The sequence below is a fragment of the Electrona antarctica genome (assembly GCF_951216825.1).
Source record: "Electrona antarctica genome assembly, chromosome: 18".
NCBI lineage: Eukaryota > Metazoa > Chordata > Actinopteri > Myctophiformes > Myctophidae > Electrona > Electrona antarctica.
Genome location: NC_136799.1, coordinates 33350974 through 33368210, shown reverse-complemented (window position 1 = coordinate 33368210; position 17237 = coordinate 33350974). Strand labels below are relative to the sequence as shown.

At 44.8% G+C, this 17237-nt stretch overlaps 1 protein-coding gene across 1 annotated transcript; it reads right to left on the bottom strand.

Annotated features, from left to right (window-relative positions):
* Nucleotides 1-1178: 1178 nt before the first annotated feature.
* tgfb3 (transforming growth factor, beta 3) lies at nt 1179-16364 on the bottom strand. Its single transcript, XM_079527721.1, has 7 exons — nt 15566-16364; nt 9343-9506; nt 7690-7819; nt 7270-7377; nt 6102-6258; nt 3604-3757; nt 1179-2504 (listed from the first exon to the last, which is right to left on the bottom strand). Exons 1-7 carry the CDS (start codon nt 15909-15911, stop codon nt 2346-2348), a joined length of 1218 nt encoding a protein of 405 aa, XP_079383847.1. The 5' UTR covers nt 15912-16364; the 3' UTR covers nt 1179-2345.
* Between the last annotated feature and the right edge of the window lie 873 nt (nt 16365-17237).

Genomic DNA, 17237 nt, shown 5'->3' with positions numbered 1-17237 from the left:
TATTCTTTTAAAGTGAATTTGTTTTACTCCTATCTTTGCTTCTGGGGGTCCCTTGAACAAAACATTTTTAGATGGGGGGGGGGGGGGGGGGGGGTCCGCGGCCAAATAGATTTCGGGGGTCCTTGACATGAAAGTTTGAGAACCACTGATCTAGCAACATACGTTTTTGAGAAAACTGTCGGGATTTAGATGACATTTGTAGAATTGGCCTCAGGCAGGCATGACTGGCTGACTGAGTCGCAAGCATAGAGTAATACAAGGATAGAGACCGAACCGGAGTGTTAGCCCCCCCGCTATTCATTTTGATGGAAGTTGCTCAGTGGCGTTTTGAAGACTGGCGGAAGTACAATTATAACTCAATGGCTCGAGTGAGCGGAAGTTAAGCCCGGACCTAAAATTTGAGGTCCTGGGAAGACGCACGTTAAAGGGGCATTCCACTCATTTTCAACATTTTACTATGTCATTAATGTACCTTAGAGCTGTTGTGTGGAAATAATAAAAAAGTTCCCCCATTCTGTTTTTCCTAGAACTAGAGGTCTGAAAAAAATCATTAACATGGTGAAACACATCTTGATGATGTCATCAAGATGTGTTTCACCATGTTAATGATTTTTTTCATAATTACAGTTCTAGGAAACACAAAATGGGGGGACTTTTTTATTATTTCCACACAACAGCTCTAAGGTATATTAATGACATAGTAAAATGTTGAAAATGGGTGGTTTTCCCCTTTAAGCACATGACGTCATAAACGTCCGTCCACCTCCATGAACGTGCTGCACTTTCCGCCAGTAGGTAGTGGCAGCTTCAACGTTGGATAGCCTTACTGGGGGCTTGGTCGCAAGCCAAGTGACCGCCCGGCGCCGTGCAGCGGTGTGACGTTCACTTCTGCTGACTCAGCATCGTTCTAGTTGCATACGGATGGGCAGTGTAATAGTATGACTCAGCATCGTTCTAGTTGCATACGGATGGGCAGTGTAATAGTATGTAGTAAATGACCCAACCTCGTCATCGGACATAAAAGATACGTCGCCCAAGTGTCCACAACATGTATGTCTTCTTGGGAGTGAGAATGTGTAGACAAATTAATTTAATTTGCATTAATAAGGGCTACAGAACCGTGAACCATGTATAGAGAAAAAAAACTAAAAAACAATAATGAAAATGGAGCAACTTGGTCCAAGACTGTCCTTATTTTAATAAAAAAAGAGTGTTTCCAAGATTAATGAAAAAACATTTACAGTTTGTGATGTAGTGAATTGTTCACTTAGTGATGTACATGGTCTTGTACAACAGTAAGGCTTGGTTTCAGAAACACAACACATTCCAGGAGACACTGTCCTGTTCCATTATAGAAGGTAAACATAACCATGAAAATACTATTTCGAATAAAGGTTGTTTTCCAGCATGTTATTTTTTCTTTCCTAAGATAGGTTTTTTTTTCTTCTTTTTTTAACCCAACAGCATTTTCTTCCTAGATTAACAGTGTAGGGAGCTGTGGAGTGCACAGCGCTTTGTTTCCAGCATAGACAATCCTAGTTTTGTCCTGTGCGTCCTATAGCCATGCATTGTTGGTCAAGAGGGATACGTTTGCTTTTAGCAAACAACGTTTGTTTAGCTTGAACCCCCCTTGGACATGTTCACAATCACACATGATTTATATGCCGTTGTACGACGGTGTCACATGCTGAAAATACAAGCTCACTCAGCTATTTTCAGCACACGACGCCGGTGTACGACGAAGTGTATATTCAGTCTGCATTTTCAGCCACTTTCCCCATTTCGACTGCAAATTATTTGTATGTCCTCAGAATATGCAGTGGTCATAGCAAGAACCTTTAAGTTGTGTTCCTCTTGTTCGTAAAAAAAAACAAAAATACTGTCTTTGAATGCCCATGTCATATGGCGAACGTACAGGCACTTCAAAAATCTGAAATACTGGGGGAACGAAAACAAAACAAACAAAACAAAAACACTTATTTGAAAAGGCCACTGTTGACGGTCAAAAACTCCCCCAAAAGAACAGTTCTGCTGATTTTTGAGAGCGTCGTTAATAAAGTGGTGAGTTCACTGGGTCCTCCACACACTGTCCCACAGAATGCAAGTAGTGTGGCGGGCCACCTCCCGTCTGCAGGGTTATGTGTGCATGAGAAAGAGCGCACGTGCATGGCTGAGGCAGGGGGGGGTGGGGGGTGCGAAGGTGGACAGAGGTATACTCTTAGAGAGTGTGGGGGGGCAGAACACCGCCCCACCTCTCCCCCACCCCACCTGAGTAGTGCTTGGAGGGGGGGGGGGCCCTTTGAGATCCCAGTTCTCTCGCTGCCGGGGCACCGCGAGGGCCCTTTCTAGCTGCACTTGCAGGACTTGACGATCATGTTGGAGAGCTGCTCAACTTTGGGCGTGCGGCCCACATAGTAGAGGATGGTGAGAGGCTCTAGGTCCTGGGGGACACAGCAGGGCGAGGCGGACGCTTCGGGGTTCAAGGTGTTGTACAAGCTTAGCAGCTGCGGAGGAACCAACAAGACAGTGAGAGAGCTGAGTGAGGGAGTGACTACTTGGTTACATATCGTCACTGTCAGGGGTGGGGGGACCTTGTACTGTATGACCAAAACTGTTAATTTGGAAGAAAAAAAAGAGCCTGTGTCCCGATGGATCCAATATAGTTATTATTTAGTCACAAGCTCTTTTTAAATACTTTTCATTGATTCAATATTTATAAACAACACCGTCACTTTCACTTCACTGATCTGTAAGCTCACATTGCAATGCAGGCAGTGTGTTGTGAGCTTGTAGATCAGCTATTTCTGTGTGACACAGTAGACTGGGTACAACGTAGTAGGGCAAAAATAACATACAAAATTTAAATAAATACAAGGTTTCTACCAAACAGCAACAATATATGCTTTTGCACTTGCATGGTACCGGCTCGACTGGACATGATTCTACTCATGTTTGGTGCCACATACTTTGTTTTGCACTGCAGACAGTATCCCCTCAAAGTAGCTGGATGTAAATAGTGACGTCCAAAGCTCTATTTCGCCTCTCCAGGCAAACGTTTTATGTGAGAAGTAAGCCACACATTGATTAATTTCTAATTTGCTATGGCTAGTTTAATATTTTATTAATGGTATTTGGGGGCACTGGCATGCAATATACAGGGGAGCCAAGTAGGGGAGACTGAATCAGAATCCGTTTTACATCACTGGTTTACAGGTGTAAATCAGTGAGTGAAATTCATTTTTGTGCAAGCTTCTTCATTTTGTTGTTTTCCAGGAAAGAAAGGAAACGCAAGGAAACTCAAAGATATCTACACATACATATACCATAAATCAGCAGCAGGTATGTGCATTGTGCATGAGGTTAGACATACGGTGCAAAAGAGTCGCAACACATGGGTTGCCACTTTTGTGCCACTTGTCTATCGTGACTTGACCATTTGCTTAGTGATAGCTAACTTGGAGAGAGGTGATGCCAAGTACCAGGTATTATGTACTAGTCTTGGCCAGACAAAAAGGTAAGTAGAGTTGAGTTGAGCAGGTACCATGCACAGAGAAAGCACCATAATATGAGTGTATCAATTTGATTCTGCAGTTTTTTTCTCACCGAACTGTGGGTGGTGTCTGCACTGCGGAGGTAAGGACAGGGCCCTGAGCAGAAGTTGGCATAATAACCTTTAGGCTCATGGATCCACCTCCAGCCCAAATGCTGGCGGAAGTCGATGTATAGTGGCCGCACGCAGCAGTTCTCCTCGTAATTCCTGGAGACAAGAAGGGGAGAGTAAGAAGAGGCAATTTTTCGTTTGAAACGGTCTTTTCACAGAGTTGTGTACGTTTTGCTACATACACTTTTGACGCCAAAGCCTGAAAAAGCTCATAAATTCCACTGTTAGGTGTGCCCTTATTTTCCCTCTTGGAGTCAGCCCAGGTGTCTTAGAGGAGAGCTGCCTGTCAGTCTGACGTAGAGAATCCAGAGCTGAGGAAACAACGTGTAAGAGAGGAGGTAGCGTCTCCCAGCACTGGGACAGATCTCAACTTGTATAATGTTGCTTGTGCCTCTGCCATGCTTTTATTATATTATAACATACAGTATATTATAATATATATATATATATTATATACTGTATACATGTATTTTGCATGTACAGCCATTACCAAGTGTGGGAACATAACCACTCTGTAGTCTGTAAGTACTCTACTGTTGCAAAAAAGTTGATTATTTCTATTCATTCTAAAATGAGTAATTCTACTTTCACTTCCAGGTCTTAATTCATTAATTATTCCGCCACTGCCAGTGTTTTTTCAGTGAAAACCCTTATTTCACGGGTCCCGAGACGTGAACCGGAAGTAAACAAACGCTGTGTTTGAGTGCCGGACGATCGTATTTTCTTCCACCCGGAAAATACATTTTGTAACCGCGTTACACACATCGGTTCTTTAGTTATGAGCTGTGAATAAAGCTTGTTTTAAGCAAAAACTAAATCTGGGAAATTGATGGACAGAGATGTACCGTACTTTTCACTTCCGGTTCATTTCAATTTTATCGGTCTCCTAGCAATCTAGAGCCATTCATACGTTGGCTAAGAGTGCGATCTAACGTAATCAATGAAAACCCTGAAATGGCAGTCAATAAGTAGATTCTGAGTATTGTATACTCAAAATGGTTAATGCGTGAGTGTGTCATGGTGGGGAGTGGGGACGCTCAGAAAGAAATCTACCTATCTAATATTTGTGTTCTGTGTGAATGTACTCAAACAAACAGTTTGAAAAATATATATATTTTTGGGCCAATTAACCACTTACACTCTATCAGTGGTTCTCAACCAGTGGTTCAGGGACCACCAGTGGTCCTCCTTGAGGGGGGAGAGTTGGTAACCAAATGGACCCTTATAGATCTTTAACTCTTGAGAGCATCAAATTAAACCAAATGGACCCTTATAGATCTTTAACTCTTGAGAGCATCAAATTAAACCAAATGGACCCTTATAGATCTTAAACTCTTGAGAGCAAGACATTTAACCAAATGGTATAGGTCCATTTGGTTTCATTTTATGCTCTCAAGAGTTAAATTATTGTTAAACATCTGCATTACTTCATTTACAAGACGTCTACACAATTATCGAATGTAGAAGAATTGTTATTTTAATGAACGTTTGCCAAAAGCACAGAATTGTAGATAAAATCTTATCCAACGACATCAAAATATTCTTTAGTTTTGCGTCCGAGAGGCTAAATCTCATCAAATCGTGGTCCGTGGCTCAAATGCCAAATAAACAATGGGCCTTGATATGAAAAGGGTTGAGAACCACTGGTCTATATCATTCATTGACCAGGATCCCCTAGGGGTCTTTCCATGGCCTACTCCTTATTGCCCTTCTAAATAGACCGGCTATTGTCACAAATAGGGACACGCTTAATCTCTATTCTGAAGGTAACATTATCCGAAAATAGCAGATCTACAAGCTTGCTTGGTGTTTGCTTGCTATTTTCAGCATAGAGGTTTGGTGTAGTAGAGAGCACACAAAGTACACGTTTTGGGGTTTAAGTGGTTGACTGTCTGAAAACATGAACTCATGAACATAAATCCACCAACACGATGCGACACAGTGATAGAGCCAAGCCAACACGATGCTACACAGTGATAGAGCCAAGCCAACACGATGCTACACAACGATAGAGCCAAGCCAAAGTGCAGTAACTCGGTTTTTGGACACACACGAAATATTTGTGCATCCCAAAGGTCAAATTAGACTTTGTGATTTTGGGGTATAAACAATTACCTCAAGAACAGATATACAATTAGTGTAATATCCCATTAGGCTGACCAGATTTAGTTTTTTTCTTTCTTTTATTATTAGTTATTGCACTTTGGCTTTATAGGGCAGAGTTGTCAAACGAGTCTATGAAGCTATTTATGAAATCTATGAAAAGGTTTGATCTGCAACACAATTTTATACACAATATGTAGTGGGGGCGGGGGGGGGTATCCCTGCTTTATCTCTCTCTCAACTAAGGGCTCCTTGGTCTGGAAAACGTTGAAGACACCTGAATTAGACAATGAACGACATACTACTACATGTCCCACAGCCATAGACGGTTTCTTACGAGAAGCAGTAATTGGTGTCGAGCGCCCGCTTGCGCCGGCGTGAGGAGGACTGGGCATCCAGCCGGTGGGGGGGGATCATCATTAGGATGAGATGAGGGTACAGCTGCTCCTTCTGTTTCTTCATACGGTTCTGCTCCTCATAGTCCCCCTCCATACCTGCACAGAGACGTCGGTTAAAGTTACAATCTATTCTGGGCCTTATTTCAATGAATACAACGTTAACCAATCCCTATGGTGGAGTATGTTATACAATATAACACATCTGCGGTGGTTGGGAGGCGGTGGTGACGCAGACAGCACGCCGGATTCGACAGTATAGGTGCACCGTTATCTTCACTGTAATTTGGACATTATTTAAATTAACTCTCCTTCAGGAGAGTGAAACAATGGATATAATATTGTACAGATTGTAGCTTTACGTACAGAGACTACAGTCAGCTTCATGCTAATGTTTCTTTTTGTTGGGTGAGAGCTTCTGTATGGCGGAAGCGTGAGCTTGAAAATGAACCCTCATTCAGTCTAGATGGGATGTTATTATTACATCTTAATTTCAGCAGTAAAAAGATCATCTCCAGTGGTGAGTGGCCGGGCTTCAATCACCTCCGACAGTCAGGGCTGCTCCCTCACTCTCCTCTTTCTTCCATCCTCCCCCCTGGGCTCGTGTCTGCTCATCCAATCTGCCCCTGATAGCTAAAGCAGCGGAGATCTCAAGAGAGACGCCGCTGGTGGATATGGACGCCCCTCTTTAATTCAGGGCCAAACGTCTGCGCGCCGTGGCAGCACATTCCTTGCGGCCGAGCCAGTCAGGGGAACGTTCCCAGGACCAAGGACCCGGGGGCCCATATGCTAAGTGACATACCAGACCATTGTATTCCCATGGTCTGTGTCTCTCTCGCTTGCTCTTAGAAATGGAAGCCATTATCTTCCTAAAAATGGCCTCGACTGAGTATCAAACGCTTGGGGCGCGTGTTCACTGGAATGACTGGATAGCACTTCAGAGTTCAGACAGAACTTTTTTTTTCCTTAGTCCGAGCTCTTAATAAGGGCAGCGATGAGTTGCTGCCATGAGAGCACAGAAAGCCAAAAAGTGGGGACGTCATGGAGGATCCCTTTGTATTAGTTATACGAGACTCCACCTCCCGCATCACTGAGGTGTGTCAAACTCACCTTTGAATTTCACCTCTAGCACTTCGTTGACGCTCTCGATGATGTCGCCGTTGGGACTGAAGGTGTGACAGGGACAGTGGACGCTGATCTCCAAGCCGAGGTTGGTCTCTGGGGAGAAACAACGGCACAGGGACGTGAGGAGGGCGGCAGATGTTTTATGTATTTATCTGTTTTGTTTTTGTTCATTTGTATTGATGTTGATGATCAGTTTGACTTCAAGTGATGCCTGTTAGCACAGTCATTGATCTGTAAAGCCGTAATTATACTTGGTTGCACGTTGTGCCTCGCACCGATAATAACAGATCTACAAGCTTCGCCTTCTTCTTCTACAAGCTTGTAGATCGGCTATTATTGGTGCGAGACACCGGCGTACGACTAAGTATAGATCAGGTGTAAGAAGGTCTGATGCGTCTCACTCACGTCTGTACATAAGCCACTCCCTAACGGTCTCAGTCACGTCAAAGGACACCCACTCATGCGTTCCCTTGGTCAGGACGTTTTTGCCCCCGATGTAGCGCTGTTTAGCTATGTGGTCATCCTTCTGGAGTATCTGCAACGAGAGGTGAAAGTCTGACTCTTGCTGCATATGGTCTCTCTCTCACTTTCTCTCCATTTCTCACTCATATTAGGCACACACACACACACGTGCGCACGCACACACACACGTGCGCACGCACACACACACACACACACACACACACACACGTGCGCACACACACACACACACACACACACACACACACACACACACACACACACACACACACACACACACACACACACACACACACACACACACACAACCAGACGGCGATCCAGCCAGCGCTGTCTGAGCCAGACTCTCCAGGATGCCCTGGGCCAAATGTCTTCTCCTCATGGAAAAAGTGACTCCTTGTGTTGATATCCCCATTTTGCAAGTTAATGCCTGTATGTTACCCTTCTGCCAATGCGAACCTGGCTGTCCCTTCCATCAGCACTGCAAATTTTGTATCGAGTCTTGAGAAAGCAATTGCATATATTTTTAGCTCTTGAGCATCGTTCGTGTCATAACACTCTTACGGGTGTTTATGTTGTTCGAAACCAAATGTGCGGCAATGCCGGCTGAGTGACAGGGCTTCGGCGGTGGGATTCAGGGCTCATTGCCCGCGGCAGCACCTAGCGTTTTCGCTGAACAAAGAGGTTTATCTCTAGGGAGAGTTGAGTGGAAAGGGGAGCTGAGCGCTCAGCCCCACAGCAGTGCTGCTGGGATAACCAGGTTCCTGAACATTGTCAGCATCTAATCTGGCTTCCTGTGGGGCCGGGAGGGGGGGCCACGAGGGCTGCCAACGCCAGGCCCTGCCAATCAGCTCCCGGCTAAAGTGTGGGGGCGAGTGGCTCCGTTTACTCCCCCAATGGCTGACCCTGCCTCTATCTCCTCCTGGGCCCCTGGAAACAATCTGAGGGTCTGACAGTCTGCGCTCAGGCCTCGCCAGAGCCCGCCTCAGAGGCGGTATGCAGTCCGGAGACACTTGTCTCCCTGGCAGGAAATGTTGGAACCTGATCATTGCTCCCAGTCTCTCACGGGAGATTAATGAGGAAACCGAGCAAAAAAAATCCATCCCTGCCACCCTACATGCAGACATCCAACACACGCAGGCACGTGCACACACGCACACGCACGCACGCACACTCATGCCATGTAAATACACATTATGCAGGTGCAGAAATGCCCTGTTGAAAGCGCAGCGCATTACTTGAAATAACAAGGGGGAGACAATTGCTTTGAGACTGACAGCTGAGGAAGAAGAAATCGCAGAATGGCAATCTAGAGTTTCTCAGAGATGGCTGCAGCGAGCTCTTAAATTTGTGCTAATGTAGAATCCATTTGACTGGGAAACACATGGAATAATGATCAGCCCTTGAAAAGAGGAGAGAGGGAGTTGGGAGCCTTGATATAAATGTTTTCATCCTTCTCGTTGACCTGCCCAGTCGCACAGCAGTGGAACTTATGGGAGAATTGGAGCGCATTGCATGTTGCTACACATTGACCCACACACAACCCACATGTGTTGCTACCAGTGGAGATTCACCCACCTGGTAGAGCTCAATCCTCTGCTCGTTCCTCTTGGCACTGGAGTTGGGGATCCGCAGGGCTCTGAACTCGGCCCGGAACAGGTTGGTGGAGTTCTTCTCCATGGCGGAGACGTTGAAGCGAAACACCTTGGAGGTGATGCCCTTCGGGCAGTAGGAGAGGTCATCTGCAGGACACATGGAGCACAATAGAAACTTCACATCATGACGGCTATAATAGCTGCTTGTTTGATCTGAGCTCGACTGGAGCCGTCCTTGTTTCTTTTAACGGATCCCTCTAAGCTGTTATTCTTGTTACCTCATTGTGTACACGTTATCGAAGCCTATTTTCCGGCATGAGCTATGATCAAGGGTGGACATGTTTACATTCTGAATATTGATGTGCTTATTGTACTTATTACTGAGGATTTGACACGACAAACTAAGATGTTTCGCCGAAAAACAAAGTTGTTTTAACCGTTTCTAGGCCTATTCTCTGGGAGAGGAAGTGCAGAGTCCGCTGCCGTGTAACCATCTGCTCATGCTTTGTGCAGTCCGAGTTAGCAACAAGTTGAAGTCATGAAATGAAAACCAAATGTCCCATGTGGCAGCGGTGGAACGGACTGGAGGGAGACGGCAGCGCTCTCCTCCCCACCGGCTCTGAAGCCCAACAGGTGCTCTGAGGGGCCAGGATGGAAGCCAAGCATTCCCTGGCTGGAAGCAGGCAGCTCGGCTAGGAACATGTGCTATCACATGCCGGAACAGAACCGTACCTGAGCCAACGGGCCGTTGCTCCCATATAATGTTATAAGGCAGTGATTAGGCCACGGACCCCCATTTGATACACGATTTAATCTCTGGGGATCGCAGTCTATGGTACACACGCTGCAATTCCTCAGAGATAGTTACAGACCCGTAAAGCTCCATTTGGACTCCTGGTGGTTCTTCTGGACCTAACGTCGAGAACCAGTGTGTTAAGGGTGACAGTTGATCTGCCAAGTACATGGCTGACAAGCAGTGTGTGCACTTGTGCGCTCTGCATGCCTGAATGCATGTGTGCGCGTGTGTGTGTGTGTGTGTGTGTGTGTGTGTGTGTGTGTGTGTGTGTGTGTGTGTGTGTGTGTGTGTGTGTGTGTGTGTGTGTGTGTGTGTGTGTGTGTGTGTGTGTGTGTGTGTGTGTGTGTGTGTGTGTGTGTGTGTGTGTGTGTGTGCGCGTGCGTGCGTGTGTGTGTGTGTGGGTGTGGGTGTGGTAGTCAGCAGCAGAACCTACTGCAATGGCTGCACCATACAGTAGGTTCCCTCTGAAACGCTTCCTGTTGGACGCCCGCTCAACTCCTTCTCTTTTCGCACTCTTCTTAAAAAATCCCTCTAATGCCATTGAATCGTTTATTATTTTAACAGGCCGAGCACATGCAGCGTTGAGCAAAACAAGCACACAGCAAGCTTTTTATGAGCCAAGTGGAAACAGTCATTTACAGCCAAGCCATTGCTAATTTATTACCCCAAGCTTAAGCTTTATTACCGGCCCTTAGATTTGCTGGTGGTTAACGGAGCTGCACCTTTAACACACTCGCATGATTGAGTGTTTTCTTTTTTAATTCTCCTTTATTCTTTTTTGATAAAGGAAACTCAAAATTACGAGGTGTTTGTGTCATGCAGAAGGCACTTGCACATCTCTACTCTAAATATATGCACTCTATTTGACCCATAATTCTATTTCACGGTGTCCTCCAAGCTATTATCTGATATTTCCACAAGGCCTTTTTACGTAACTTTCCCTATTTATAGGTGACCTTTTCTGCGTGCATCCCAGGCCAGATATCTGTCCACTGTTTCCATACAATCTATAAGGAGGAAAAATCAGTAGCATTCTCCTCCCTCAGACCCTCACCCAACTCCACACACACACACACACACACACACACACACACACACACACACACACACACACACACACACACACACACACACACACACACACACACACACACACACACACACACACACACACACACACACACACTACTAGTGTATTTATCTCTCTCTCTCTCTCTCTCTCTCTCTCTCCCCTCTACCTCGCTCATACAAGGTGGAAAGCCCCACTTCGGGGGAGATTTGAAATTCTAATCAAGTCTTTGGTTTCCCGTTTGCCTGACCTCATTTTTCCCATTGCAACGGTTTTTAGGTGGATTTCACATTACGCCTTATTTTCGCCACGGGTCTGAAGGTAATTTGTTCCATGTCAGTGCAGTGGTGGGGTTTGCTTGTGTAATTAAAGTGAAATACATTGACTAATTTGCCCGACCCCCGCCATTATCAGATTTGGTCCTATCGCCAGCATCAGGATGATGACATCAGCTTGACCCGTACACAGAGCTGACATCAATTATATGTTTCCCTGGGGAAACATAAACATACATATCTGCTGTTTACTGTAGTAGAACGTACTGGTCCTCGGTACACACAGGGCACCACACTTCTCAAAACCATGGCTCATATTCTGCTGATTGTTTGTATTTTATCCCGGCAGCACTTATTACCAAAATTACAAGTAACGACGTATAAATAATACATACTATGGAAACATTGCTAAAAATGTAGAGCTGCACGGCTAGAGCCGACGCCTCAATTTCAACAAATGAGTCTCACTTGTCTGTAATTAAAGAGTTTTATAGCTGGTTTATTCCCATTAACACCTACCCAGCAGTGTATTTATAACCACTTTTCATAGCTTGGATCACCAAATGATGCCCAGCTGATCTCATTTTCATATTATCACTCTATCAATTGCTCCATATATGGGCGGTAAGCATGGGGTTTAAGGGTCTGTAACTCTGAGAGTGTACAGATGGAACCACAGGTCCATTTGGTACCATTTGTACATCTGAGTTAACCATTTAAACCCTATGCTTAGTTGCCTGGGGTCCTCCAGGGCTCTATACTAGGTCTGCTGGTATTTCCCCCTACTACACCAATCTCTTCTCCAAATATAGCTAATCTACAAACTCACAATGAATGTGCTGGACTCTGATTTATGTGTTTAAATGAACACTCATGACTTGCCTAGGGACAGACTTTGAGTAGCTCAGCTTCTCATAAAGTGTCTGTCTGGTCCAGACACTCTCTACAGCTCCCACCCCACCCGGTAGCCTATAACTACCCTCTTAACCCTTGCCTTCCTTCCTGTGTCTGACTGGGATGCCCCCCAGTCCCACCACTATGACCCCTCTCGTCTCCCTCACAAGGTGACGTCACACGGAAGCTCCCAGCAATCACCTCCTCTCACTGGCAGCCAGAGGGCTGCTGTGATGTCAGTCTCTCCAAAGCTATGTGGAGGTAAACAGAGGAACTGGGATGCGTGCATGGGGAGGCAGGTGCTCGCCAGCTGCCGAGGCGTCTAGACCTCTTTAACCAGTGAGAAATGGCCCAAAATTGCCATTTCAACACATTCACAAATGACTAGTGGATTTTCTAATTGAGTTTGTGTCTCAAATTAGTGATTTGTATGCAAGTCACGAATGGACTTAAAAACAAGATGTGTGACAAATACTTAACCACTTTCAGCCTTGGGCATGGCATTATAGGCAAAAAACAATTTAATAGCACTACAAGATTGTAGATCGGCTAGTTTCACATGACACCATTGCACAACAAAGTATAAAATAGGCCTTGAGTGGTTAGTGTCAGCCCATAACTTGTTCAACTGAAAACAAAGTTTTCACCTCAAATATTTATAGTATACAGACTGAACGTGGAATGTTCAGAGAGAACCAGGTCTTCGTATCTGGTGTTCTTCCCAGGAGAGAAGCACCACATGGACCGAGAAGCATTTTTATGAAAATACATTATTTTTATCGAGCGGCATGTCGCAAGGACACTTTGTCGCCGAAGCGTAGTAAATCAGGCTGGAGAGTGTGTGAGATAATGCAATGGAGCGCTCTCTCTCTCCCCCTCTCTCTTTCTGCTGAAGTCAGACAGCTTTTTTCCACTTGATCAAGGATGAAGAAGAGGGGAAATGGAGAGGGGTTTTGGGTGGGGGGTGAGAGAGAGGCTGTCTTTCAGAATAAGGCCAAAGAACTCTGTCTCTGTTTGCTGGGATGACATCACCTTTCTACTATTCCATATATCAGGAACAGTGCTGTCCTCAACTCCGGTCATCCTCCAAACACTCAGTGAATGATTACCTTATGTTAGGCTGTGACTGTGAACTTCTCTCTGTGAGTGACAATATGCGTAATTCCTAAATGTTGCAGCCAATACACTGGACTGCCTGGGCAGCCTTATTGTGCCAAAGGTCACCCAGAGGTAACTTGATGCTGTGTGGATGAATGAATATGTCTTCTACTTCTGAAGTCCTGACCAGTATTCACTTTTCTGTGATACTGACGGTGGGATTGGTGGTACAACATAATCCTTTTGGCCGCTCACAGTGCATCAGACAGCTTAGATTGCTCATTAGCTGATTTATGCTTATTGCAATCAGAAAACCTAAATGGAAATTATTACAGTATCACACAGAAAAACATGTAGCCCATCATGTAAAATCCATTATCAGATAATCAAATATGACTGAATGCACACTGCTATTACTGTGGTGACAGACATGCTGCTCCTACTGAAATGGGCTCTGCTTGCTTGCTATGAAATTACATAATGGAAAGTCAAAGGGAGAGAAAACTGATTATTCATCCATGCTGGCAGACCATGTTAATGAGGGTAACACCCTTCTTGGATACTTGTTTTAGGATAATCACTGGTGCCAATAGCCAGTCCAGTTCATGTAGTATGTTATCACCATGGAGGCCTACAGTCTGAGACCATACAAAATAAATTGTCAGTGTTTATATTAGCTCCAGGAGTATATGAATGGAACCAAATGCGGACCCTTTCTGGTAGATTTTGTTCCGTTTGTGGAGCTAAATGAACACTGAGTGAGGATTTGACTGTGTAGCGGGGTGATGTGTCCTGGGCACGTGGCCATTACTTATCCCACTCCTTAGACCTCTGTTTGTTTTGGGAGCTCTGGCTAGCTCTGACCAGTGGATAAACCCGGTTGTAGAGCTGTATACCGAGTGTCAGAAGCACTTTGCGGGACCTGCTGTGAAATGGATTTGATTCAGGGGGGATTGAGCTGGACTGGCTCCGCAAATAAACACCTGTTGATTTTAAAGTGCTGTTGTGCACTGATCAGCCTCTTTGAGGAGAAGAGGCACATGTAAAAAAAAAAAAAAAAAAAAAAACTCCACTTAAAGTTTCCTTTCTCTGGAGAATCACTGCAGTGGGGGCGAGAGAACCCAATCCAATAAACTCCCCATTGTGATTACTGGAACAATCAATTGAGCACAGTTTATACAGGAAATGCCAATATGAATGAGCGAGGGCAATTTGACCGTAATCCACAAAACAGTCAGCAGCAGGCAGCCTCCATCGCTACTGGAAACGAAGACTATGGAAATATAAGTACGAGAAACGGTGAAGCTTGCTGAAATATATTGGGAAATTAAAGGCCAAATAAAATTTGGAAATGAGGTATTGGAGTTGGCAATAAAAATGCTCCCGACTTAACTGCCTGAGAATTTCCCCCGTTTGGAATGTGTCAGACTTTGTCGTGTGGTAGGCTGCTGCCGTTCCCATGGCTGTGGTGTGAGGTATGTATGAGGAATGGCGCTCATTCCAATTAGTTTGTTTACTTTGCCCTCCGTTGCGCGCTCCGCTGCAGTGCGCACAGGCAGGCGCGCCCGTCCGTGCGTAAAAAGCCATAGTTTATGCTCCGAAAATACCCGATCTACAAGCTGACAGCGTGGCGGATGCCACGCGCTGTCAGCTTGTAGATCGGGTGTTTTCGAGACAGCACCGTCCTGCGATGAAGTATGAAATCGGGGCTCAAACTCAAACGCGTGCGCCAGCCAGTTCCGTTGTCACGCGGATATTGGACATTAATGCCAACTGGAGGAGGCCTTTATTTAACATTTCTCCACGGTGGTTGCAAATAATCGCATGCTATATAAACAGGCTTTTAGGGCGTTTGTGAAAATAAACGTTTCTTAAGGAAACTTGACGCACGATTATGGAAAACATAAGTACATAAAACAAGCTGGGGGTTATTTGACACGCGTATACACACTGTGATGTTGGAAATAAACTGTGTGCGAGCCCGTGTGTGTGTGTGTGTGTGTGTGTGTTGGGCAACGGCTGGCCTACGTGGACGCATATCAAAGCCACACACACACACATAGGCTCTACTCACTGTTTTCTGAGGGTCCATTGACCATGTTGAACTTGTAAATCTCTTTGGCATAATATTCGGTCTCCGTGTTATCCTGTCCGCAACTTTGCTGTTTGTCTCTGCCCAGCTCCTCAATGAGGTCCTTCGTGCTGTTATAAAGCGCCAACACCTGAAAAGGCACTTGATTCGGACCGATGGTCTGAGGCGGACTGGTCAGCCGGAGTTTACTGAGGATCTGTCCTCGGATCGCCTCTACTCTCTTCTTCTTGATGTGGTCGATGTCCACAGTGGTGCACGTTGACAGTGACAAAGTCATGGTCACACAATTCGAGAGCAGTAAAAACAGGAGTGCTTTTCCCAAATTCATATTTATGTATTTACTCACAACTGAAGCTCGTCAAGTTTTCAAAAGTTTTTTTTCCTTCCTTTCTTTCAACTTAATTCCGATTTGTATGGAATCCTTTTATATAATATTATTCAAGTCGTCACCGAGTCCTTTCTCCAAGGAATCCCATTTTGTGTCATGTCATGTGTGCAAAATGCGCGTTGGCATGAGAGCTATAATCCATGACCTTTCTGAAATAGAACCTCAACTCTTCATCAAAACTTTCAGTGTTTTCTTTTCTTTGCCTGTTCTTCATTCCATTGGTTTAACACACGTTCATCTCTTCTTTCTTGCATTAGTTTATCACCAGCATATCAATTTCTGTACCATTCTGTTTCTCCATCGTATTAGCGCTTTCTATCCACTTGTGTGTGTGTAGGACTAGGCTATATATGTGGTCCCCTGCGTGTAGTTCTGTCTCCCTCCAGCCAAGGCTCAAATACAGTCAACAGACGCACTTTCCACGCTCACTGACACTTTATACCCGGAGGTAGCCGTGACGTAGAGAGGGAGGGACTGCGCATTATAGTCTCCTTAGACAATAAAAGGCAACGTTTATCCCATGCAGCTCTCACGGGAATTCAACAATATCCGAATCAAAAACATTGTTTTTTGTGGCGTAGCCTATAAATGTGAAATAATCATTGATTTGTTTTAACATGAGAGCAGAAATTGGTGACTTTATTCACACCAGCCAGCCCCCAAGTGGACGTGGGACAACATCGCCTATAGCTAGAATGACACTGTTGCAAAAGTTTCCGAAAACGTCTACCTAAAATAAGGCACATGATAATGATTTAAATCTAAATCTAACACAGCAGGAGTGTGATGCACGCTCAAACAAGCCATTACACTGTCCAGTGGAATTTCGGAGACACAAACTAAGCTAATATTAATTTATAAACTCAGATCCACTGACTACTAGTGGCAGTCCTTTTAACAGTGCACAACACCACCATCTAGTGGACTGCAGGAGTAATAGAAAATATCTTTAGCCGCAAACCATGATAAAGATACAATAAATATTTAAAATACGGTTTGCATACATCACCACCATTATCAACAACAGCAACAACACACGTCAATCATTGGCAGAATCATTAGGCCACATATTATGGTCAAAGACAATATTTAGTTATGCCAAATGCCAAATGATTTTTTAAATGACATATTTAATTGAGGAATAATAATTGCTGATTCGATAATCACAGGACATTTTTCATTAGAAAAACACAGGACATTTTTCACACCCTCAAAGTTTTATCAACGCAATCTGTGGCCAGCGGTACGCCACTGCATGCGCATCGC